This window comes from Cyprinus carpio, chromosome A19, assembly GCF_018340385.1.
Source record: "Cyprinus carpio isolate SPL01 chromosome A19, ASM1834038v1, whole genome shotgun sequence".
NCBI classification, from domain to species: Eukaryota; Metazoa; Chordata; class Actinopteri; order Cypriniformes; family Cyprinidae; genus Cyprinus; species Cyprinus carpio.
This window is the reverse complement of record NC_056590.1, coordinates 22,084,112-22,111,276: the sequence shown is the minus strand read 5'-3', so window position 1 is coordinate 22,111,276 and position 27,165 is coordinate 22,084,112. Positions and strand designations below refer to the sequence as shown.

The following is a 27,165-nucleotide window of genomic DNA, read 5'->3' as shown; positions in this document are numbered from 1 at the left end:
CATTTCAAAACCAACAGAATCCTTCATCTAAGGATATCTGCTACTTTCAACAAGACTGTATCCTCAGGCTGCGTCATTAAGAAACTCCAACTTATTGCTACAGGAAAATTAACAAATTCATCCTTTGTGGAAAATGCTATTAATGTTTCACTAATATCACACATTTGTTTAATGCTGAACTAAAGCAACTAAAATGCTTCCAAACACAACCTCAATGTTCAACAAGAGTAGTTTTTCATATGATTCCTGAAAAGTATGACAGAATAGATTAGAATGATCACAGTGCTGAACACAAAACAAACACATCAAAAAGCAAGAGTCAAAGACCGTTCTGAAATTTTGAAATTTTTTCATTGTTTTGTTTCAAAATAAAGATCACACATTGTTTAGAGACAATCTACAACTGGAGTTACAAAAAATAGTTGCCCAGGCAGAAAGCACACACAGCATCTGTTGCCTATACACATTATGGTTAGAAGTGTGCCTGCATAAAGAGAATCATAGGAAATATACACAAGGCTGTTTAAATATACACCAGAGAGTGTTCCAAATCAAAAACCAATGGCCAGTATGTTACAATCACTTACAAGTAGACAAAAGAATGGCAAATCTGTACACACCTCCGACTCTTGACCCAGGGCAGTCGGACGCGTCAAACACATACACACAAACGCGCTTGCTGCTACCTGCCCAGGAGCGAGGGAGGGACTATAAAAGATCTTAAAAAAACGAAAGGGATGAGTGGAGGTGAAAAAGAGGTGGCTGGTGAATGGCTAAAAGCAGAGTGCACACTTTTCTCTGTTCTTTGTACATCTATGCAGTAATAATTCAAAGGGTTTCAAAACCAACAAAAATCTGATATTACAATTTACAATATATAACAACTCATAACTCAGAAACCACAACCAAAGAGGTGAGAATTTACACTGAAATGCACAAGATTTTCTTTTTTCCTTTTTGTCTTTTTTTTTTTCTCCTCATACCAAAAAAGGGCTGTAGAAGCGAGTCCACATTTACATTAGCGAAGGTTTACAAATGTACAATTATACAATCAGAAGTATGTATTCACTAGAGGAGAAGATTATAGATACAGATTGGACATCAAAAACCAGAAAAACTACAAAGTTTTATATATATATTTATATATATATGCAAAGGTCTACACCGAGTATGCACTAAATAGTTTATAGAAGCAAGACCAAAAACGTCTCCCATGCTAAATGTCTGCGTGTTAGCAATCAAGTGTTAGCAATAATGTGCGTGTGTGTGTTATGACAGAATATGCGCATTAGAAAGGTGTTGCGAAGCAATAAAGAGTGTTTGCGCAAGCCTACATGATCGAACGTGGGATAAATCAAATATTCTCTCATTTCATACAGGACCAAAAAAAGGACCATCATTTAGGTAGTACAGTGAAAACAAAGAAATGCTAAAAGGGAGATAGAAAAAAAAAAAGAGGTCACAACAACCCGGGGATGACTCAGTGATGAGGGGAAGGCTTCTTCCATTCCACCCCAACCTCCCTACATCGTCGGGTGTGGACAAACACACTCACACACACACGTGCACACAGACGGGCATCCTAGATGAGTTATGGGAAGGGTTTACATGATGCCATTAGGGGGTGCACAGAGTGGGCCGAGGTCAACGCCGTTCTTCATGTAGTACTTCTCCAGCTTGGCCAAAATGTGCTTTCCGTACGTGTACTTCCTCAGCGTCGCAATATGGGGTCGGATCTACACAAAACAACCAACAATCATTGTTCGGTCACAGTTCATTGGCGTTTTGGCACAAACAGGAAAAGAAGAAATATTGCTAACTGAATTGAAGCCGTACCTTGTGCATTACAATCTTGCGTTGTGTTGGCTCAGCCACATCGATCATCTTCTGCACAACGTAGTTGGCGTACTGGTCCTTCATCATGGTGTATAAGGCACTGTGGGGCCCGTCTGCCATACTGCACACCTCATCAATCAGCATCGCTCTCTCGGCACGCAACGAGTGGGTCACGCACTTTTCCACCACGTTACTGGGAAATAAAAAATACCCCTAAATAAGACACTTCCTCTTGTGCGCCTCTGTGTGGCGGATTGTCACGTATGCATAAATGTTTTGTGCGCACCTGGCAAACTTATGCTGGCTGAGCCCCAAAACATTTCCACGGATTTCAGATACAATCTTGCTCTTGTCCTCTGCGCGGCCGTGCTCCAACACGTGCTGAATTACATAATTCCCATACTGATCCTATATGGGAAAGGGGAGGGAAAAAAGGGTTTTGATGAGAGGAATGGATGAGATCCTGGGTCAGTACTGAAAGAGAAGGCTTCATAAATCACCTGGACCAGCTGCTCGGTGTGTTGATGTATTTCCTCCAGTATCGATAGAGTCTGCTCAGGCAGGCAGTGCTCCAGAATACGCTGGATCACCCGACAACCATATGGGTGTGTAGACAGTGCAAACACCTGCACAACACACACAGTTATTAGTTAAACATACACACATAAGACAAAGGTTTTAAATACATTTCAAAATAAGCCATTCCAGAACCATGACTGGATGATAAAGCAGTTTTCTAGCAACTCATACAGGTTGCAAACTGCATGTTAGTAGACTTTTCTATCCCCAGAACTCATTTTATAGAAGAACATGGGGCCCATAGACTTCTTATTTACTGTTGCAGCCATTTTGGCCAGTGTGGTCCACTGAAGAGGAAACACTGAATTTGACAAGACTGCAGTTATACAAATATTTAACAGGATTATTATTATTATTTTTTAAGTTTAGTAGTTCAGATTATTACTTGACTATATTGCTATCCAATATGCTGCAACTTTGGCTCCAACACACACACACACACACACACACAAATATTAATATTTATAAGAGTCTAATAAATAATACACCACTGTTCAAATGTTTGGAGTCAGTAAGATTTTTGGGAAGGAAAATTAATACTTTTATTCAAACAATATGCACTAAATTGATCAGATGTGACCGTAAATACATTTATAAATGCTGTTTTTTTAACTTTCCATTTATCAAATTTCAGAGAAAAAACTTCAGTTTACACAAAAATATTAAGCAAAGTATAGAGCTTTGCCACAGGATTCTTTTTTAACTTTCCATTTATCAAATATTAAAAGAGCTTTGCCACAGGATTTGGAATAATATTTTACAATATTGCGGATTTTCCTGAATTTTGATCAAATAAATCCGCCTTGGTGAGCAGAAGAGACTTATTTAAAAAACAAACAACATTTTTCATTAGACACGTACTATAGGTAATTATTTTCTTCATTTGTTATACTATGACTCAGCCTCTCAATAGTGCACTGTATTTCTAAAATCAGGCCTTCCATAAATAAACCACAATGGTTCCCATGGTACACTACACACACACTTCAAGTCCGTCTATTCAAAAAGATAGTGTTTCACACAGTTCAATACAGACACACCTGTCCTTTGAAGGCATCAATGATGAACTGAAGAGCATGAGGCTGGACACACTCAATGCATTTCTGCACAACATGATTGCCATTTTGATCCTTCACACACTTTAACACATGTCCGTCAAGCTCCCGAACCATCTCATTCTGCAAAAGACACAAACAGTTTAAATTCAATTCATACACATTGTGTAACATCACCACAGCAATGTGAAGAATTATAAAGTGAATGTGTAGCCCTTTATAAACTTACAATGACTTGTTGGTCCGAAGGGATAAACTCCAGAGCTTTTTGGATCACTCTACAGCCATACATCTGCAGTGCCAGGGATAAAACATGGCCACGGATCCGCTCAGCCAGCGCCAACTTCTGATCGAGACTGCCAAACTAAACACACAAACGGCTTTTAGCAGAAGCTTCTCATCTTAATTGACATCAGGAACACTTAATAAACATAACTGATGAACTTTGTTATTTTCCTGCTTTAAAACATCCTGTATTGCATGAAGCGCTATACAAATAAATGTGACTTGATTTGCACAATTGCAGTACCAAATAAATCAGGTTCAAGTTTGAACCTGCAACCTCTCTGTCCTCATATGTGAAACTGTGTGGTTCATTAAACATTAAAAATGATGCATGTATTAACAAAAGAGCTTTGTATTACCTCAAAGAACTTCTGGATGACATAATTTCCAAACACATCAACCATGAGTTGGTAGGCTGCCTGCAGTATCTCATTGAAGACCAACTGACGCTCTGCAGGACTTGCTCTCTCCAGTTTCAGCTGGATAAACCTGCAGACAAACCAAATGGTTTTTATTTATTATTCCATGTGCTAACATCGGGGTACTGATTTCCTGGCATCTGTGAGCTGTAGCAGACATCTGCATTACCTGGAGCCATGCTGGTCCTGAGAGAACTCCATGACGTGTCCTGCGATTTCTCTCAGCTGAAGGTTGGGGTAACGGTTGTTTCTGAAGTCCTCAAGCAGACGGCTACGTCCCGATGGCATCACGTCAGACATGCCGTAGCGTAGCCGTGACGACGGGAAAAGCTGGCTGCTAGGACTGAAGAGAGACGAGCCTGTGGTGGCATTGCGGAACTTCGCCTCTGCTCCTGGAGCTGCAGAGATGAAACGCCCGCTGCCATTGGTCAGGCCACCTGAGAGGGAGGAGCCAGAAGTGTGAATCCATTAGATTAAATTCATTAAATATTTTTGATGAAAAGATCACTGAAGCATATGTGTTGTACACACCAAGGTTAAGACTGCTTGAAGATCCATGAGTTGAGAGCGAGGGTGGCGGGGTGAGCGAGTGGGAGGGGCCTTGGTTTGGAAGAGGCATGCCAACTGGGCCAGGGGAGGAGCTAAAGCTGAGGCCATTGTAGAACCCCCCATGGCCAATAGGGGTGAGGCTACTGGGTGTGCGCTTGTACAGATCAGAGCTACCCGTCAGAGAATCTCGACGGGACCCACTGGAACTGGAATTAGCCACTGGAAAAAAAAAAAAAAAAAAAAAATACACACATATATATTACAGTTTTTCCTATGGTGCAGTGTGTTTTGAAGTTCACTTAGTTTTACAATTAGCATTATGCAGGACATTCTCAGAAACTACGTAAGTCACATTAAAACCACATTCCCAACCTATTTCTAATTTGAAACTCCTGAACAGCTTTGGCAACACTGCCTATGAAACAACTAGAAGCAAGTTATTACATTATTGTAAAAGATTTTATATAATATTATGGAATGTGCATTAATTTATTTTATGCTGATGCTGAAAGCAATAGCCCTCCAGCAATATTATAGGTGATTTTTATTTTCAACATAACTGAACTTGAGATTACAATACCTGCTGTGCCAAAACCCCCGAGTGCTGCTCCAAGCGTGGCTCCCAGAGAAGAAGATGGGTTGGCACTGAATCCAAGTGAGGTGCTTCCTGGCTGGGCAGAGCCTTGTGAAAATAGTGAAGAGCTTTGTGAGGAAGAGCTTGGGGAGCCACCCCCATAAAAAGAGCTTCCTCCCAAAGCCCCGCTCCCTTGCTGCCCATGAGCCTGCTGGGAACTCAATGCACGGAACGCACCGCTTGCTCCACCACCGAGACCGGCATTAGCCCCACCTGCTGAAGCAGCAGCAGCAGCCACTGTTTTAAAAAAAGAAAAATATATTCAAATACAAGACTACATTTCGAAAACGCTTAATGGTGTCTGTAGACTGTGCATCTTTGATTTGTCATTTTCAAACATGTACCTGCTGATGGGCTGATGATAACCGAGGCAGGGGCCATAAGTCGAACTGGGCCACCACGAGCACCTGTATTCACCACAAGTGCACCTGTCTGGTCATAATACGCTGCTGGAGCTAACATAGGATAACCTGGAATATAACAAACACATCTTCATTAGACATCATTTTAATGGTGAAAATTTGATCTGTGAAAGGATGTTCACACAGACTGAGAATAATTCTAATATGCTGATTTTTGTGCTCAGGAAACATTTCTTATTATTATCTATGTTGGAATGCATGCTGCTTAATTTTTGTGGAATACATTTTTGCATTCTTGCTGAATAAAGCATTATTTCAACAACAACAAAAAGCAACTGTAGTGTATATTCAGAAATAAAATTTCCATGCCTTTTCAGAATGTTATTCCTTTCCATCTCTTTTCAAGCCAAGGAACCACAATTTTAAAATTCACTGATATTTCTGGGTTTTCTATGATAATATGGTTTAAACTGATTTGATATGTTGGCTTAAAAAGTAAAAAGAACAACCCTTTAAAAGACATATTAACAGTTCTTTACCAGGTACGCCTGCTGCCAGACCCTGCCCAAATGCCAAGGCGGAATTCACAGCTGCTGCTGCTACAAGCTGCTCTGTCTGCTGACCCTGCTGTCCTTGACTGGGAGTCAGAGGTCGTTGGTTTCCACCTCCACGCATCACCTGGGGCAAACAGAGATCGGTGGATGATTTAATGTATGCATGTTGTGAATCCCTACATCAGTGGCCTGGTTGGCTGAACTCTTACCTGTTGTTGGTTCTGCTGGGTCTGTGCTGCTGTCTGCTGGTTGGCCGAGTTGGAGGGGTTGGCAGCCTGCTGTTGGAATAGGTTGGCAGGATACACGCCCCATGGTGTGACACCATAGTACTGATGGGGCATCACCGCTGGACCTGAAAGACACAAACACACAGGTCATCTAACAGATGAAGGGCCAAAGCACACTATTTTCGAAGCTGGCTCAGGGGCTTTGATGTACACAGGATGCAGTGGGCAGCCATTTCCTTTGCCTCTGTACTCTGCTGTAGGAGCATCAAAGCAGGTGTGTGTTTGTGTGGCTTAATGAAGGAGACTGCCTCAATCCTACAGCTAAATCTCAAGTCCCTGGAGGACGCGGTCCGAACCCTCAGCCATCATGAGCAACACTTCTTCATGAGCATCAACTCCAGACTGTGACTGCTCAGTAGAGAACCCTTTAGCAACAAACCGATTCTGTCACAGAAACACTGTCGAATGCAGTCTGCATTTCTGTACCGTCATCGTACAAGTACAAAGAAATCTGCTGCACTAAGGCACTTTCAAATGTAAATCATTTGTATATTTGCATATTGAATATAGCATTGGTATACATTTAACATACATTTATACTACCATTCAAATGTTTTGGATCAGCAAGGTTTTTTTTTTTATAAGAAATGATTTTATTCAGCAAAGATGATTGATTGGTCAACTGTAGAAAATAAATTGTGATATTCTTAGTGTTTTATTGTTGTTTATTTTCTATGTTGTAATAACAGGTAATTCATTTATTTGGCAAGCAGAATACTTAATACTTAAACCGAATAATCAGAAAATAAACCCCAATAGGGTGATCAGAACCTCAAAAAGCAGCTGACTGTACATAATACCTTATTTTACTGGACTCATTAAAATCCTTCATAATCACAATCATTCAAGAGATATCTTGAAACACAAACTATACATATTACATATCAATCTCAATTTTCAACCATGAGCTCTCACCTAGAGTGGCAGCAGCAGCGAGGCCGGCAGCATATGGATCAGTGCCAGGTGGAGCAGCACTGATGATGTACGGATTCGGTACAAATGCAGCTGGGGCCAAACCTAACACGACCAATAAGAAACCAATTTCAATAAAACACCTGAAACTTTTGTCCACTAAGTCTGGAGACTCATACCTACAGTCAAACTCACCGATGTGTTGTTGTTGAGCTGCGGCGAGGGCGTACTGCTGCTGCTGGGCCGCGGTGAGCTGCTGCACTGCCAGAGCGCTGGGCCTCTGGAACAGCTGCAATACAAGTTGCTTACAACATTTGCATTTGTTTACATTCATAAATGCAAGGCTTTAGAAACACATGCAAATGTGAATATTTATTACTTTTCCAGAATAATTTCTAAAGAGACTGAATGCTACTGTGGCACATTACTTCAGACAGAGGTTTTTCCAAGTTAGCCTTCACATGTGTAGCCTTTGATAGCAATTAACACCACAAATATTTATTAATACACACAAGCTTTCATTATTATTATTATTCTACTCTAATTACATTCCTGAACACTGAAAGTGCTAGCAGCATCAGATATCTACCTGCTGAGGAGAATTGTAGTCAAACAGGCCGACAGTAGCAGCTGTGGAGTCAAGAGGCAGCTGGCCTCCAGTGTAATCTGCAAACTGTAAAGTCTCCATGGAAACAGATTCCATGGGGTCCAGGGTCACATTTTGGGTTTCAACATTTGAGAACTCCTCTGCTGGTTTAGGCCCTGCACCTCCAGGCAGTTCTGGTCCACCCAATTCCACTTCTGGACCAGTCGGAGGGCAGTTTCCAGGATTACGACTGGGGGAGAAACAAAAGGTTTGTCTTCAATACATTTTAGAAATAATGTAAGTATATGGATGGAAAGCAACATAAAGAGAACTTTTAAAAGTCTGGGGTCGATAAGATACATTTTTTTTTAAAGAAGTCCTGAATCAAGGCTGAAATTATTTGAACAAAAATGCCATTAAAAACAGTAATATTTTGAAATATTATTACAATTTATAATAATTTTTATTTAATTTTAAAATAATTTTATAATAAGTTTGTTATTTTAATATATTGATTTAAATGTATTTCTGTAATGGCAAAGCTGAATTTTCAGCAGCCATTACATCAGTTTTCAGTGTCACATGAACCTTCAGAAATCATTATAACAGGCTGTTTAATATTTTTAGAGTAAATTGAGATTAATTTTTTTCAGGATTCTTTAGCAAATATAATGTTCAAGACAGCAGCATTTATTTAAAATTTTAATATTTTGTAAAATTATAAATTTCTTTACTGTCATATCTGATCAATTCAATGCATCCTTGTTGAATAAAAGCATAAATTTCAATAATGATACTTTTTTGATGGTGTATACCTAAAATCCTTAACGTCAACATCAAGTCCATTCTGATTGGGCAGTCCATTGGGGTTATCCAAAACATCCGGCTCTGTCTCCTTAAGTTCCTTCCGCTCAGGGTCAAAGGTTGTTTTGGGTTTTTGCTCCACCCTTTTCTCTGGGTCATCCACCTCTGAATCTCTTGGACCCTAAGAGAAATAGAAAGGGAGATTAAAGTGGAAATAAGGAGTTCAAGAGTTAAAGAAATATTTACATGCCCTTATGTTGTTGCAAATCCATAGGAGTTTGGAATAACAAAGGTAGTAAATAACAAATTTTCTTAAACAGAATCTTAATAAAGAATTAGAAGAATGTTTTGATGATGAAAGCTGATGAAAGAGACTCACAAAGGCTCCTTTGCGCAGACACGAGTCCATTTTCTCAGCAGGAGAGGAGCTAAGAACATACTCCACCATGGAGACGCCTAACCCACCACTCTCAGAACGTGGCGACAGCACAGATCCAGCCTCTCCGACGCCATGGAAGCCCTGGCCTGGTCGGCGCTGAACCATGATTGGCTGGGACACTGAGTGATCTAGAGAAGAAAAAAAGGGACATTAGAAAGAAAAATACTAAATATGTAAATTACAACCACTGCATCTTAATCTCACACATACCAGAGGCTCCCCAAGCGCAGTCTCTCCACTGGTCCAGAAAGATTCCTTTTGGTCCATCTTTCCCTGAATCGTCGGTTTCCCAAAACTTCTTCCCAGTGAGGAGCTGCTGCAGAGCGGGAACATCAGACAGAAACATTAACACATAAGTGCAAATGAAGCATCAGGCAGAAGATGAGAAAAGAAAGGACTCTCACCTCTCCCATGGCTCGGCCCTCCAGTGCAAGTGCCTGGAAGTCATGGTTTAGCTCATCCATTGATCGTACCTGTGTAAAAAGTTACATGATTATTATAAGATTTAATTTTATACCAGTAAAAAAAGTGGTTACTTAGTCACTAACTTATACCTGGTTGTCTGCATGCATGTTGTCACCAGTCGGCCAGCGGTGTTTGCAATTGTTGTAGCCAGGCTGCTCGCCATGTTGCCGTTGGAAGAAGTAATCCACCATGGCGTCATCTTGAGAGCGTCCTGCTCCCTGTGTAGGGGGAGGGGCCTGAGGAGAAGGGCCAGGTTGGTGGGGGTGTCCCGCAGCACTTAGCACCACAGGCATGCTGGGTAATGGCCTGTCAGGGGGAGGCAGTCTCAGGTGGGGGCTGAACGAATCCTGCCAGAGCACAGCTTTCCTCTTCAACACACACGCTACGCTCATTCCACCAGAGACTGTAACACAAGAACAAAAAAAAACACTATTAACCCCAATGGCATCTGGGATTGCTATGCACTTAAAGCATATTCAGTTACCGTATTACCACACCTGTGTATCTCAAAGCAGGCTGAGAATGTGAAAGCTCAAAAATACTGCCAGAAATATAAATGTTAAATTCAAAACAAGCTTCACTTATTTTAAAGAAATCAATCCTATATGGATGTGAATAGTAAATAACAGCACAGCAAATCAGACAGAGATAAAGAATCAAATAAAAAGATTCCAGTGAAGACAAACATAAAATAAAATCCCTGACCCATGAAAATATAGGGCAAAAGAAGGGAACACACACCGTCTGGACTAGAATGAGGTCAATTCAATACAACAGTGTGAGAGTCTAAGGTTGGGTATCAAGTGGTTTTTTTACGATACTGGTGACAAATCAATACTTAATGTGTATAATATAAAAAGATGTGTATAATTTTAGAGAATTTTTAAAATAAATAAACAAAGCATTCACATGTTCCTCTGATGCTCTCATTTCCCTAATAAATACATTTCAAGATCTGGGTCATAATTTAATACAAAATATTAAATACAAAACCACACATACTGTTTCTACTAGAGCCCGACCGATATATCGGCCGGCCGATATTATCGGCCGATATGAGCTAATTGCATTTAAATCGGCATCGGCGTTTATAACGGCCGATGAAACATGAGAAACAGAGTCTCATGCTTCACTCATGTTATGAGTGTTGCATAGTTTGCCCACCAGAGGGAGCTCTGCAACTCCCCAGTTGACAACAGCGCCAGAAATCCACTACAGAAGAAAGCTATCAGCCGAGCCACGGAGATGTACTCTTTTGATGGTGAGTCTGACGTTCGTCATGTGAAATGATTGTAGATTTAGTTCATACAACACTGTATATAAAAACAGTGTGGTAGCTCTAGCTAACGGTCCTATCATTATCACTTCTAAATATTCTGTAACATCACTTACAGCCGCTAATGCATTGCTATATTATATTAGGCACAAAGCTAATACCATGTTTATCAGTGGAAGAGCGCGAACGTTAATAAGAGGTCAAACTATAACGTTAGCGTTTAACTTATTCTAAATATATCTGCAGTGTTTCCCACATAATGACCGCGTAACTGTGGCAGGGGGTCGCGTGTAGTCAATGACTAGAAGTTATGTACAGCGTGCCTCGAAAATACAACAACTGTTACGTTATTCTAACACTAACATAGCTTCCTTTTTAGCAGGGCCCTTAAATGCTTGCTATTAACTTGTTTCAAGGTGGTTCTTCTCAAAATTGACAGCGGTGTGTTCATGACACTAACGTTAACCATTCAACTTCGTAATCTTCCGGTAACAGTAGGCTAACTTTACGTTCGCCAGCGCATGACGATGTTTTGATTCAGACTGCACAAAGAGAAGAGGAGAAGATATACGGGTCCGTTGTGAATGTGTCTGTGAGAGCAAATATAGTGTAGTTACAGCAACTACAGTAGGTGCGTCAGAAATGATTAAACTAGAGGGGACATGTAAATAAATGTGAGCTGAACAAGCGCTTTTTTTTCTTCTTTTTTACAGATTGTTTCAAAGCAGCTTTTACAGACATAACAGGAAAATGTTGTAATAATATAGTTAAATATAAGTAGGTAATAGGTAATACCTACTGCTTGACAAATAAAAAAAAATAAAATAAAAAAAAAAATAATATATATATATATATTTCTCTATATTTCTCATTTTTGCCTATGTAGGAGATCCCTGTTTATTATTATTATAATTCTAATGATGACATGAGTAATGATACATGGTGATATTATTAATACACATGCTTATTCTTTCTCTGTCTCTCTTTCTGCCCTACAGATGGCTGAAAAAAAGGTGAACGCTGTAGCAGCAAAGTGTGGGACTACTTCTGCAAAGATTCCTCTAATGCAGTGTTTTTTTGATCATTAAAAAATATATACTTTTGATGTGCAATTGTTTAGTCATTGAGACTGTAATCTAAGGCTTTTTTTAACATAATCCCTTCTGGAAAATGGTTTATACAGCCCACATACATAGAACAGGCAGATATTTTGCTATTGAATGTTATGTAAGTGTAGTTTATAGGAAATGGGTCTAATATCCAGTTTATTTTCAAAATCAAAATATCGGCTTATAAATCGGCTCTTTTCGAGTTAATATCGGCATCGGCCCCCAAAAATCCATATCGGTCGGGCTCTAATTTCTACTGTAACTTATCTCTGTCAGTCACTCTGATATTTAGTACCTGTGCTTGTGAATGACTGTATGGTATGCCACATGCACTGTAATATGTTTTATATAAAATATTATATTTTCAAATGAAAATATCAACATGATCGTTTTATAATGTGTGCCAAAAAATGAACTTTTCACAAAAAACTAATTTCACTATTTTTTGATCCCGGCACAAAATGGCCAGCTAACATTAATTGACTAATCATATCAGCAGCGCATGTGAAAGTGTGAATGAGTACTAGTCAGATAAAATCACTATCATACTAAATAGATTTTAAGAGCAGACTGATTGCTATAAAAGGAGGGAAGAAGTCCTTCCAATCATTGTGTTCTTGTCAGAAATGTATACCTCCAAAGAAAAACGTGCAGCCATCATCCCTTTGCATCAAAAATAGCCTCACACAATGTCCCAGAGTGTCCAGCAAGCACCAGGACCGTCTCCTCCTGGTGAATCGTGTCACCAGCAGTGCAGAGCATCTGCACGCACAGTGAGGCCAAGACTTTTGGACAACGGCCTGGTGTCAAGAAGGGCAGCAAAGAAGCCACTTCTCTCCAAGAAAAACATCAAGAACAGACTGAAATTCTGCAGGAAGTACAAGGATTTCTACAGCAGAAGACTGGTGCAAAGTTATTTTCTCTGATGAAGCTCCCTTCCGACTGTTTGGGACATCTGAAAAAACGATTGTTTAGAGAAGAAAAGGTTAATGCTACCATGAGTCTTGTGTTGTGCCAACAGTGAAGCATCCTGAGACCTTCCATGTGTGGGGTTGCTTTTCAACCAAGGGAGTGGGCTCTCTCATAATTCTCAAATGACACTGAAATGAATGAAGTGTGTTATGAATGGGATCTGAATGTGCTGCTTGTTACTTCTTTCAATGATCAATTTGGTGTTTGGTGATTTTTGCATTTTGATGGAGCACCATGTCACAAAACAAGAGTGATAAAGAAGTAGCCCAAAGATCATTACATTGAAATTTTGGATCCGTGTCCAGGAAACTTCACAGATCTCAAATAGAGAACCTCTGGTCAGTCAGGATTTAGCTCAGAAGCTAATATCCAGCATGCCAGAGCGAACTGCAGAGGTTATGAAGAACAAGGGTCAACACTGTAAATACTGACTCCTATTTTTTGGCCAATAAAAGCCTTTAAAACTTATTTGCTTATTGTTTTTCAGTATACCATAGAAACATGTGGGGAAATAATCTACAAATACTGAAGCAGCAAACTTTGCAAAACACAAAATTTATGTCACTGCCAAAACCTTTGGCCATGACTGTACATTGTGCACACTTGTTGAAGCTCAGTGGGGAAAGTAGAGGTTGTTGTTCTAGTTAATCAAGCAGAGCAGGCCTGTCAAAATGAGTCATTTCATTCCCATTCAAATGTGCATCTGATATCATTGTCACAGAATGACTTTGACATACTGGGAAAGTCAAGAGTCGAAACAAAGGAGAAAATTCCACTTGAACAAATTTAACTGATGAGAAAAGGTCAGTTTGTAGCTTGATAAATATGCTCATTGAATAGAGAACATAAATATGTTATCACATTCACACAAATAAAAATCATCTAGCAGTATTAGGGGGGAAAAAAAAAAACCTTGGGGCCATTGTATCTTCCAGTCAGGCTACCAAAATGTCTCTCTGTCCTGCCCGACAGGCTATCTTGAATAGTAATATAAAATTCCTTCCTTGATTCACATTGTTCACTTGCTTGTAACATTAGTCATTAATGTTAATCAAACAAAATACAACTTTCAACAATGATAAATCTATATTTAATTTATACAGTGAACTTTAAGCAGTTATTTTACATTACATTTCCAAACCTGAAAACTAATATTACACTTTGTTATTTGTAACTTTGTTCTATTTTATCTATGCTTGAATTTTTTTATTTTTTTTATTTTATTACTTACAGTTCACTTGTCTTTAGAAATGTTTGACTTTTATTCACTATGCTACTCGTTTTTTGCTGTGGTATCATAGTACTTAAAGTTTGTTTAAATAATAAAGAACCATTTTTTGCTCATCCAAAAAATAAAAATAATAATGATAATCTGATTTCTGACTCAAAATCTGTAATACAATCCAAACCATGAGTTGTATAATCTGTTGCACTCCTACTATCTTGACTTGTTATTTAAAATAAAAAAAATAAAATAAGGTTTTTGATCATGCTGATTTGTCTGCATTGAAGTTCATCCGATATATTTTTTATTCTGGCTAATTATTCATTTTGGGCTACCAAAATCTGAAGGATGCCTGCCCACAGGGTTATCAGGGATTTAGAAATTTTGTGAGCCCTGTGTCATATTATCAATTACACTGGCATAAAGTATTAGCGTTTTAATTCAAGGTACAAAACATTTTATCTTCTTTATCATTTTATTTTTAAAGTTCATTTTCATGGTGGGAAGGATGCCCAGAAAGTTACCAAAAACTAGTCCTGTATGAATTAGGCTCAAATGAATGCAATTATATATATATATATATATTCGTGTATGAATTAGGCTCAAATTAATGCAATTAAAATATATATATATATATATATATATATATATATAAAATATATATATATATAATGTATCACCATTTCTCTTTTTTAACTGACACACATAACCAAGAAGAAAAAAGACATTCAACTATTTGCCAGTTTATGTGCTTCACTGTAAAATAATCTAGGTAATCAACGCTTTTCTGGGAGGAAAAAAAAGTTATCATTTGGGCACTAATTAGGAAATAAAGTCAACCTAAAATAGCAACTACCAATAAAATATCATGAGTTAAATTAATTAAAAGAGCAATCATGCCTCATGATATAAATGCTATTAAATTTAACAAAAGTATTCAATCAATGACATAACAACTGGCCTTGTTTTATGACAAATTTTAACAGCTGTTTGTTTAGCTAATGAAAGAGGACAATTCAACTTATTTGGTGAAATTATACTAAACTCAAAATATAAAATGTCATGTTTAATGCTATTGCTATAAATACCCTAAAAGACTAACAAGAACATTTCTGGTTTCAGAAACTTTTTTTTTGAACAAATAAAGAGGCCACATTAGTTTTGCTCCTGTTTTCACATCTAAAACTGAACTGATATTTTCTAGAGCTATGTAGATGCAGGTCACCACAAGCAGCAAATTAATCCCAACAGCAAAATCCTGAGATTGGTGTAATCTCACCCTAAAATAGTGCCAGAGGTGTTGGCAGCACTGGGTGTAAATTATGTCACATAGATTGTTCTGGAAATAAGAGAGAGACATTTTATAGCTTTTTTTCTTCTTTTGATTAAGTGTATTCCATAAACTTGCATAGGTCAGCTGAGTATCTCACTCAGTTCAAATAATCACTAGGTACTGAAGCTTTCATACAAACACATATAGTTCAGCATAAAAAGGTCTGAAGGAAACAGAAGAACTTTGATGTAGAGTGTCAAGATATTTTGAATATGCAATACAAAAATATGAAGGTTACTGCAATGCTGGTGAAAGCATACTGAGGCAACACAATGTTAAAGCCAACACCTATAAAAGAGTTTAAGAACAAACCAACGACATTTTAAAAAACACTGTGTCATGTAACCCTGACAACGGTTTGAAAGGACCACAGATTTGTTGTTAGCCGCACTGGTACCAGAAGTTTTGGAAGCTGGCACAGCAACTGGCTCGAAGATCATTTACTGGGACAAAAGCCTCAATCAGTTTAAAAACTCCAAAGCTAACTGTGACTAACACAAGACTGACCAGCCCATTTTTAAAACAACCTCTATATACACTGCCAGTTGCCCATGAAAATGCAAAGCAATTTTCAGTGCCAAATTCCAGACTGTTTCATTCAGCTCCTGTTTTTAAATCACACACAAGGTTGTATAATTAAATATTTGTATTTAACATCAAATGAAATATTAAGAATGAATAGGATAGTGGATTTTAACCAGCATCACTAACATGTTGAACAGAAATAGATCTCTTACCATAAGATATATGCAGGGTTTTTGCTGTTCGGTTAACATTTTAAAAGTCTCCTTTATAATTTGTCCCTTGGAATCTCAAACACTGTAATTGCAATGCAGCTTAATTATACACCTGCACAAGATCCCCATTAGGTGTAACCCTGCACACATATGAAGCAATGCCCTGAGCTTCAAATCAAAATCAAGTACACAGGCTGAAGCAACACACTGTTTAGACAGACTGAGATAACTGTGCACACAGCATTCTAGTAATCCTCAGGGCTCCCTGCATCAGAACAAAATTCATCCCACACCTATTTTAAATGATAAACGTGGTCCCATAAACTAGCATATTAGGCGTGACGTGAAATAAATTTGCGATATGACAGGTTTAAGCCCACTGAGAAATCTACAACAGGACAACTTCATGAATCATAATCTCCTGGCAGTTTGCAACTATTTTACTTTTTGGCGAATTGGTGGCTAATTTAGATGAATTTGAACTTATTTGTACGTTTTCGAATGATCTGCTTATTATGCCCCACTGACGGTTAGGTTTAGGGGAGGACCTTCGTCCTTAGGTTTTTTTGAAATAATGTTTCCGTATGAATCACTTCGCACAAAAACATACAAAAGAGTAAAAGAGTTGTTCTCATGAGTTCAGGCTGGCTTCATGACTTTATAAGGATCATAAAGGTCTAAAAGATTTAAGCTTAACAACATTTATAACTGCACCAACTTCTCGACTTGTAAGCCAGCAGTTCTTAACTGGTGGGTTACAATCCCAAATTCGATCGCTGGTCTGTTCTGACAGGGTCACAGACAGCAGGCGAATAAAACTATTCTAAATGTAATTCATTCAATTAAAACAGCTTGTTAATGCAGCACAATAAATAGAAGTAATAATGATTCCCATATCGTGTTGTTGATGTCAATCAAATTCTACATTTTGGCACAAATTCTTACTTGGTAGAAACTAGACAAAGACAACGTATGCCCTCATCCTCAAACAACATCAATAAAACTATGCAAGGTAAAAGAAAATATGACTGACTACATAAAATGGGTTATATTATGTTATACAAGGAAAAGTGTGCATCCTACACTGTAAATCCTAATGCTCAAAGTAATTCATTGTATTGAGTTCTGTTAACTTAAATCATTACAATTAGTTCAAATGAACAGACCTGGATAAGTTTTTAGAACTTCTTAGTGTTTATGAGTTTGTGAAAATGTCACTTTTTTCAATAAGCTGAATAATTCTGTTGTCTCTTTGAAGTTACTTCAACTTAAAATCTCTCAGCATAGCGATTTTGCATCTGACATCATCCAAGTACAAGCTCTATGCGTTGAATATTTCTTCTCAAGATGGCGGTTCAATCTCGTTTCACGCAATCCACAAAGTATAATTTTTTTAATATATTTATATATTTTTTTATAATTTTTTTTATGTAAATCATCTTACTGTTGACGTAATTATGATGTACAGTCATGAACAGAATGTATTTAGATGCAGGGGAGAGAAAACACGAGCTCCACTTGTTGCCAACTACTGTTTAGGAGATTAGATTTAGTGTAATTGCCAAATATCAACCTTTCATTTGAACCAACTACTTTAATAGCATAACTTATTACATTTTAAAAGCGGTAGATGCACGATTCATCAAACTCTTCCTTGTGCCAAAAATCTGAATTTTCTTCCTTGTTCTAAAATAAATTTCCAAAATGTTATTGCATGCGTTGTGTGTTTGTCTGTAAGTGCTGGTACATTTTAATATATTTCTAAAATGTATACATATAGTTCTGTTTACTTAAAATTGGAGACATCATAACTTTAAAAAATTGATGGAACTGATTACCTCACCTTTTCCAGTTTACAGTGTAAAGTAAAAAGAGTTGAAAACCATTGATCTACGCTTTATAACACCTGCACATGGAAGAAACACATTCAACTCCCACACTTGTGACTTAATGGAAAAGAAGTAAAATCCCACTATGAGAGCTACAGAAATCCCCCAAGTGCAGGATCAAACCGAAACTCCCCTTCACATTCATCCCACTATCAGCCTCTCTACTGAACTCAACATCCATCTTTCTCTGACACTCACATCCCAGGTTTAGAGTGCAACAGTCAGTTTGTGGAAGTAAAAATCTCATTAATTTTCCTCATAAGGTAATTGATTTTTAACAGCAACTTCTAAACCATTAAAGGCAGACCTACTGTGAGCTATGAGGTTGGTATTCAATGGGATATGATTTGTTATAGCCATTAGCCTGCATTTTCACATCTTATTTCATAAATAATCACGGTTAAAAAAGGGAATCCTGGCAAGAAACTACATTACTCATGTTTCCACCAATCAGCGAATCAAAACAACCACACTGCACACACACAAAAAAAAACCTTTGGTGCCCACCTATTCCCATGAAGCACTGCGAAATATATAGACAGCATCTCTACACTTTCAAGTTACTTAAATATCTGTACGGATAATATGCATATTTTGCATGAAATGGTTATATATAGAAACCACATTTTTTTGCAACAAATTTAAATCAATAGATTTACTTGTCCATTTTTTACAAAAAAATTTTGTTTGAGTAGCCTACATGCTTCATGGCATTGGGATGGGATTGTAGTTCTTCCCTCAGTGTCTTTGTTTATTCAAATACTCGTTTTGCTTAAAATCGAAAGTTATGTTATGATTTAATCTTTCAAGACTTTTTCATCTGTATGGGAAAAATAATTACAGCCCCTGAAAAAGTGAGTGGACACTGTTATACTAAATACTGACATAATGGTTGTGTCTCATAAGATATTAAACTATCTACATAGACGTGTGAAGACGCCTAAAAATGTTTTTAGACACAGCCATTGTCCTCGAGGATTACAAGCACGTTACAGTCGACTGTAGCCTGATCAGGTTCGCCATTACATGACCCAAGCGCCAGAGACACCCGGAAACAAGCGCTCCTGAGCTCGGACACCTCCCGGAAGTGGGCCTAGATACCGTGACTGGCTGCCCGTGATCAAAGCATGTGTTTGCATCACGATAACACAAAACAGGTAACAAAAGACGAGCTCCTTTGTCCACTAGCAAACCACAGCAGGAGGAGGAGGAGGAGGAGGAGGAGGAGGAGGAGGAGGAGGAGAGCGTTCACTGTCACTAACGGTGTACATGAACCCGTTGACATCAGACGGGCGTCAAACAGACGCGTTTACATGAATTGCCACCCATTAATTCACGACATGAGAATGGGTGAGGGGCGGAACTGTCTGGCAAGGCTTAGATTAAACGTTTTAATGACTCTTACACGGGCTATACTGTGAAACGATGCCGGTTTCTAAAGGAAAACAACACAAACGGGTGTGTGAAACGCACGGACCGGTACCTGTGAGTCCGCGGGCCGCCTCTGCGCTATTCTACAGGTACTCACCCCGTTAACAAAAGGCCCGGGCCGTCTGGACAGGAAGAGCACCCCAGCAGGAGGAAGACCGGGGAGAGGAGGGGGAGCTACAGCCTTACAACAAAGCCCTCAAAATCACTCGCTACGACTCATAACGCCAAAATATAAACGCGCAGTAAGCTAAAACGGCTGCGGATGAAAAGTCGGTTTCAGAACCGAGGGTTACTCACAGGTGGAGGATGCGGATGGTGACGGATTTCAGCCCCGGTTTGCAGCAGCTCCCAGCTTTCACACCGACAACATGGCGGCTCGAGCCAAGCAGACGCGCGCGGGGCATCATGGGTAGAATGAGAAGGAGCGCGTGCGGTTCATTGCGCCAAGAGGGGAGTGTCGTCCTTTGTTGTGCTCGAGTCTCATAAAGCAATGTACAGATGTACAGGCGCTCACAGTGTGACATACATCCCAACACAGTGAAAGTACAGTACATGATTTCTTTTTTGTTTTGATATCTGTTATTTTGGGGACGACTTTACCAATTTATCTCAGTTTCACACGTGAGCACGTTTTTACTCCAACAATCATACCCGGTTTAAATTTTTATTTTACCTGGTTATTAAGTGTGTCCATTTTTATAAAATAAGATACAATGCATTACATTTATTAAGCTGTTATTAATAGTCTTGTTATCAACGCCAAATAATATAGTGATGCAAAGAAATGTTGTTTAATATAAAATATTCAGAATTCTACAATTTTCTAATTTATTTTCTTGTAAATTAAGCATGATTCAGAATGTGACCACTGACATGTTAACATGTATTACAATATCACTATCTTTGATTAATAAATACCGTTTTGCCTCTACAAAGTTTGCAAAAACCTGAAAAGATGCATGCTCACCATTATAAATTGACCTGAAATGTGAATGAAACGGCCCTCTGTTCAAAATGTGACCACTGTCATGTTTACATGTATCATAATCTTAATATCTAAGTAAAACAATGTTAATAATACAGTAATTTTAGACCCTTTAGAAATGAAATGTACCAAATATTGTAGTTATATGTATAATACATCTGAGGGATTGTTACGCTTTAAAAATGCACTTCACTTACATTTCCTGAACAGAAATCTGAACATCAGTTGTTTCATTTCGTTGACATATCACAGTTTTAAAGAGAAGATTTTGGAAATCTCTTTGCAGCTCCATAAATCAGAAGATATTGTCATGTACTGACATAGAATATGTTCTGAAAATGACATCTACAGATGCAAATAGACCAAGTGTATTAAAATAAACACTTAAATCTGTATTTTGGATGTTTTCTTTCCACTAGTCTGACGGACGGCATGTTATGAAAGCAAAATAGTCCAAAATTGACTAATGCATGAAAAAAAAACTCTTGCTTTAAAAGTAAATTTGGTCTCACATTTTACCAGTGGGATTAATGAATGTTTCGTTTCTCTCTTTAACAAGCTGCAAAAACCATGAGGTAGTACAAAAGATGCATGTAGTTCATTATAAACTGCACTCATTCTAAAATAACAGGCTGTTTGAAATGTGAGCAGCTACTTAACTGCCTTTGTGTGAAGAGCAGGAGGACATTGGCTGTGAGCGAGCTATTGCAATTGACATTCAAAGAGATAAAACTGGTCTGTCCACTGTCTTCCTATCTGATTCACAGCACTCCCTAGCGAACACCAGTTTTATACACAACCCTGTGAAAACTAGGCTTTTTATCCTCATCCATATGTATTTGAGGGAATAAAAATTGTGTTTTATTTCACAAAGGTCCTCTGTGGTGCACTTATAAGTGACCAAGACAAAGAATAATCTAGAAAGAGTTTATTATGCTGAACAACTATCCCACCCTTCAGGTGTGTCCCTCTCGCACCCACACTCGCTCTCTCTCTCTCTCTCTCTCTCTCGCTCTCTCTCTCTCTCTCTCTCTCTCTCACTCACAAACACAGCCTTCCTGGAACAAGTATTGTACATGAACATACATTCATTCTAAGCTTGTGTTCAAATAAACATTTATGGCTAGTCACATTATGCGTCAGGTGCATGAGTACAAATCAAAACTTGTCGTCCGTGTACATCGACACAATCAAAAACACACATTCATGCACGCAGACACATGAGGGCCACCCAGAGGCACAACTCCTCTATCGTGAGTTTTTACATGCACAAAGTCCTACAGCATTCCCCAAATACACAACCTAAAACATTCATCTAACACATTACATTATATTGTCTTATATCAGAGTATAAACAATCTTTCTCCTACACACACACACACCAGAAAGAGCTGAACGGGTCGCTCCGGGATGTGTTCAAAGATTACCTGGGTCAAAGGTTGGCCGCCTTGTGAATGCACAAACATGTACAAAGGCCTTTGTGCTCAAACACACACACTCTCTCACACACAGAAGATCTGATACTGTCTTCAAGTCCTGTTTAATAATGCTTGTCTCAATGAGGCTTTAAGCATCTTGTTGTGGTCCTGTCCATACGCTTGTTCTCTCTCCAGAACTCTGGCTGGTGCTGCACTATAGATTTTCTCCAATAGAGGGAGACAAAGTTCAAGAGACACAGACGTTGAAGCTGGTAGAACATTTCCCACAATGCAGAGGACTTCATCGGTCAGCGATAAGCAGCTTTTTCCCTCAGGTTTCTATCCAGCCCTGTATATATACATAAAAGAATGTTCAAAAATTACAAACGGACACAAAGTGAGGTTTCTAAAGAAATAGGCTGTGTTTAAAGTACTACCATACTAATAGTTTTTTTCTGGTACATAGTTTCAACAGCAGAATGACCATAGATGGCAAAATGAGCATTACATAATAGAGCACGCTACAATTAATTCCAAATCCCAAGTACTATCAGCGGCAGCCCTTTTATAATTTTTCTTGACTTATAAATTATTGCCCAGCTAGTTAAAGCATTTTTACACTAAATAAATAATAACAGATAATAAGTAAATAAATTATAAAAAGTAAACTAATAAATCGATACATTGAAAAATAAATTAACTGATAAAGAAATGAACAAATAATAACATTTCCTGGACATCACTTGCTGAATTAAACAAGAAATGTTTTGTAACACCACATCACACTATTTATTTATTTTTCTTTTTTTAATGTTCATGATCCCATAATGCATCTTTCCATTATGGCATCACTTTTTGGATAATGTACTGGCTGACTCTATGGACAGGATATCTGGGCACCAACCCCCTCCTTTATTTTTTACATTTGTATTTGTGTTATGAATTAGCAGGTTTGTCATTTGTGCACTTGTTATTCCATGTAAATAATGAATAATAAAATTAATTTAAAAAATATAAATACATAATATAAACGTTTTTGTTTTTTTTTTTCAAAACAAAAGACAAAATTTATTTTGAAAAAAGAAAGTTGTTAACTAGTTTTCCTGGTGTGAACACACTATATTCAAAAACATTTCTAGAGACTATGAATTTTTAAAAAGAATACAATTTTTAAGTAAAGAATGGTTCTGATATTTGAGAATGCATAATTTATTGAAGCTATGTGTACTTACGTATAGAGAGGTTGCATCTGTAATTGAGAACTCTTTTGTGGAGGCTGGTAACTATACGAGTCCAATCCACCACTGAAATCAACTGCAACAGAGTGAGAGGACTCAAAACTCAAGCACTTTATTGGCACTGTAATTCACTTTCAGGTTCTAACAAAAGCCCAGAATACTTACAGGTGTCCTCATCATCCAGGAAGACTTTACCAACATAGCAGGCGTAAACAAATCCAAAGAGCTGAAACACAGAACAAAATATGTTAACAGCCAATCAGTTATCCTACTTCTCTGCCAAACATTCATGTGCACATACTTTTGTAAATGAAAAGAAAAGAGATCAAATGTAAGTACTCACTGCAAGAAACACTTGCAAGGCTGAGCTGACCACCTCTATGTATTGGTAGTCCAGTAGGCAGCCACTGACAGTGATCACATGATGATCCTGAGGAGCCAATGGTGAGTCAGGCACTGGAGTAACAAAGCAACCAGGCCCATTCTCCATCCACCAGGAACGATGAAGCGATGTGTTAAATGTCATTAGGAAATCCCTGTCCTACAGCAGAACACAAACAGGATTTAAAAGGCAAAAATACCCTAATCATGAACTCAACATCGACGCTATGTACTTTCTTAATCCAAATTCTTAGTTTTTCCGAAGAAAAAATGCTTTTGTTCCTTGTAATCTTTAAATATTTTAATTTAAAGATTACAAAGAAGCCCTATTATCATTTTGGATAATGTTAACTGATAAACTCCACTATTTTGCAGGATGCCCGCTTTTCAGGATCAATACAAAATCAAATAAAATGCCCTTTCTTTCATAAATACAGTAATAAAATGGTTTATGAATGCCGTTTCATGTTGACTCTTAAGATTAAAACATAACAAGGCATAAAATCAAACATTTAATCAGACTCTTTGGTGTATTTACACAATGATTTATCATAGACTGGAGTCTGGACCACTGCAGTAAATCACCTACCTGTGACAGGTGACCAACTTCCAGATAAAAGCAGATGATAAAAGAGTTCCAGCCAACCCAGACCACAAGCCACACAGCATACTGAAAGTGACAGACATGCATACTGTATATGTGCACATATTAACAAATGCATATGAGACAATGCAAATAGCAAACCAATTTTCAGCTGTAAATGCAAAATGTGGGCAGAAACAAATGTGCTCTTTTTCCTACCAGTATAAGATATCTTGAGCGGATTTGCACAGTTCCAAACACTCCCAAAATGATGGCCATGATATGGAGGAAATTGGCAAGGATGGGAGCCCACTGAAATCCCAAAAAGTCAAACACCTGCCTCTGTAATGCAGCGACCTGTGAACAAACCAAGAACACTTTACATACACAACCGTCCCAAGATTACAAAAATTTACACATACATAAGTGTGCACAAAAAGCTTGTGCCAATACAAACAACATCATATATAGTCGTCGAACCTTGTCCCATGTCTTTGCAGACTTCAAAACGAGCTATACTGGGTTTATTTAGGCAAACATCAGACAGGCAAAACAAGCTTGTGCAGGAGACTCCCAAGTTATATTGGCAGGAAAATGGTACACAAAGTCTGGTATTGCTGGCTATTATTCCTGGCAGGAATTAACATGTGCAGCATCCATCCAAGAAACAGCCCAGTACACGACTGCACATTAATCACATGCAGGAGAGATGGAAAGTTCTTCAGAATAGGATCATCAGCCACAGGGACTCTGTGCCAGAAAGCTCAGATGATTTCCGTACACTCGAACGTCCATCACTGACAAAGTACTGCACATTCTCTGCCACTCACATTTTTATTAAATTTTTTATTAAATATTTTGACTAATTTGATGATGGAGTACAAAGACTCTTCTTTGCCATTGTGGTGGGTTAGTTTAGCCAAAACCTCCAAGCCTCTTATGCTCGCCAAAGTTGCATTTATTTGAGAAAAAATACAGTAAAAAAAAAAACAGTAATCTTGTAAAATATTATTACAATTTAAAATATCATTTGAATATTAATTTTAAAATACAACTTATTCCTGTGATGGCAAAGCTAAATATTTCCACAAAAATAGTAAGCAAAATATTATTATATGCACAATATTAATATCTTTCAAAAATATTTCAAACTTTTGACGAGAAGTGCACTTTAATTAGTTAAGTTCTAACTTATTTGGACTTATTCTGTATGGAAATCAGGTTTTTAAGAAGATCACTGGGTGTGAAAAGCCTAAAACAGTCAAAAGATTCAACCTGTGAGGCCCTACCTGTTATCACTGAATCGGCAGTACAGGCTGCAGTGGACCATTAAACTTACTTAAGCCAATGGCAAATAAATAAAAATAATGTCTCCACACACATAGGAGCAATCCCAAAGCTCCGTGCAGCAGCTGTTTCCATGGAAACTGCCTGGAGCCCCAGCTCACAGCCCTATGATAAAAGAGCCCCTTCCTCAGGAGGCCCCTCATCCTCACATGTGTGTTACACAAATCATGCATATGCATACATATCTGGGGCATGAAGTTTCTCCAAGAAAAGTTTTGACATGCTAGGCTACTCGACTAAGAAATGGGAACGAGGACACCTTCTCCCTTGGCTTCACCAAATCACAACCCCAGCGTCCTCTCACACAATCCCTCTATATGTTTTTTCACCAGGAAAGATTAGATTTGACTTGAACACGAACAAGACTGTCTTACCAGCTGCAGACAGCAGATGACCACCAGCGTGCACCTCCCGTCGCACCGACCCATGCTCTCGCGCTTGAGGCACGGCTTGGGCCCCGCAAGGCGTCGGGAGAAAGCGGAGTCCCCGGTGAGGTCCAGCGTCTTGCTTCACGATTACCGTTCAAAACATCACGAAGCCCACCGGGCCGCGTGCATGCTTCGGTGCGTAGATGCTTTCGGATGGCTTCTGGTCATCCCGGATCTCCTCCGCTGAACCGTCCTAACTGAAGCGTCCTACCTACAGCCCCACTGCGGTTCCGAATCCTAGCAAATCTGCCACACCTTCATCCCGTACCGGGTACCAAGCGCAGACAAACCCAAAATAACACAAAGAACAGAGGAAGAGTCAGAGAGCGCGTTTAACTGGCAGCAATGAGCATCATATGATAAGCATCAGACGGAGCGCGAGCGGGGGGTGTAAGGGCGCGAGGTAAGAAAATAACGCAAATGAAATCTGGAGCGAGCACAAAGCGAGCCTTTGTGACTTACAGTGAGGTCCGCTAGTCGTTGTTCCGAGCTGATGTGCCGTCAGGGGTCTCAGACTGGCGCTGTAGCTCGAGTGACCATCCTCCTGCTCCGGCTCTTTGTCAACATCGGCATCGGGAGGGTGAGCGGAGCGGGGTTTGTGGGTGGAAATCAGACACCCTCGTGCGAGTCTGCAACCAGCTCGCGCAACCGCATAGAGACGCTCACCGCCCGCTCGGCACAACAACGAGGCGTTTTACAGCGCACAAAGAAAATCATCATGCGGCTCTAATGTCAACCTGCAAAAATGACTCCTTTGAAACTAATATTATCATGATGACAAGATAAATACCTACAAACTTACTTGATTCGTAATCAGACTAGTTACTTGTTTATTGATAACATGATTATATATTATTCACATGATGACATGACATGCAGGTAAACAGGTATAATATTTTTTTAAGTTTATTTTGGTTGTTGTGATTTAAAAAATATTTAATTTAACATTTTTATGGTTTCAGCCTTTTATTACTTCACAAACCCACTAAAGTCCCTTCATGAACCCCAGACTTTGAGGAATATGTTTAATGCACTTGATGTTGTTAA

The 27,165-nt window shown here is 38.6% G+C and overlaps 2 protein-coding genes and 1 non-coding gene across 4 annotated transcripts; all 3 read right to left on the bottom strand.

Annotated features, from left to right (window-relative positions):
• Positions 1–332: 332 nt before the first annotated feature.
• On the bottom strand, positions 333–20,223 carry LOC109070184 (pumilio homolog 1). Of its 2 annotated transcripts, none has more exons than XM_042777051.1 (22): positions 20,036–20,223; positions 9,856–10,169; positions 9,706–9,774; positions 9,512–9,614; positions 9,242–9,429; positions 8,874–9,043; positions 8,062–8,308; positions 7,668–7,761; positions 7,476–7,577; positions 6,483–6,625; positions 6,259–6,397; positions 5,702–5,827; positions 5,304–5,594; positions 4,706–4,942; positions 4,344–4,611; positions 4,115–4,244; positions 3,700–3,834; positions 3,456–3,593; positions 2,337–2,462; positions 2,123–2,244; positions 1,837–2,029; positions 333–1,736 (listed from the first exon to the last, which is right to left on the bottom strand). In XM_042777051.1, the coding sequence occupies exons 2-22, from the start codon at positions 10,156–10,158 to the stop codon at positions 1,605–1,607; spliced, it is 3,456 nt and encodes a 1,151-aa protein (XP_042632985.1). In that variant the 5' UTR covers positions 10,159–10,169; positions 20,036–20,223; the 3' UTR covers positions 333–1,604. The 2 variants fall into 2 exon arrangements, with proteins under 2 accessions (XP_042632985.1, XP_042632984.1); XM_042777050.1 differs by having other exon boundaries at positions 9,512–9,617; positions 20,036–20,220.
• On the bottom strand, positions 2,599–2,736 carry LOC122148886. The gene has a single exon (XR_006162695.1). It is a non-coding gene; the product is annotated as a small nucleolar RNA SNORA5 (small nucleolar RNA).
• Positions 20,224–21,636: 1,413 nt separating the features above from the next.
• On the bottom strand, positions 21,637–26,829 carry LOC109070186 (sodium/potassium-transporting ATPase subunit beta-1-interacting protein 1). The gene is made up of 8 exons (XM_019086782.2): positions 26,581–26,829; positions 26,065–26,373; positions 24,563–24,700; positions 24,350–24,430; positions 23,723–23,920; positions 23,545–23,605; positions 23,374–23,455; positions 21,637–22,490 (listed from the first exon to the last, which is right to left on the bottom strand). Exons 2-8 carry the CDS (start codon positions 26,116–26,118, stop codon positions 22,481–22,483), a joined length of 624 nt encoding a protein of 207 aa, XP_018942327.1. The 5' UTR covers positions 26,119–26,373; positions 26,581–26,829; the 3' UTR covers positions 21,637–22,480.
• Between the last annotated feature and the right edge of the window lie 336 nt (positions 26,830–27,165).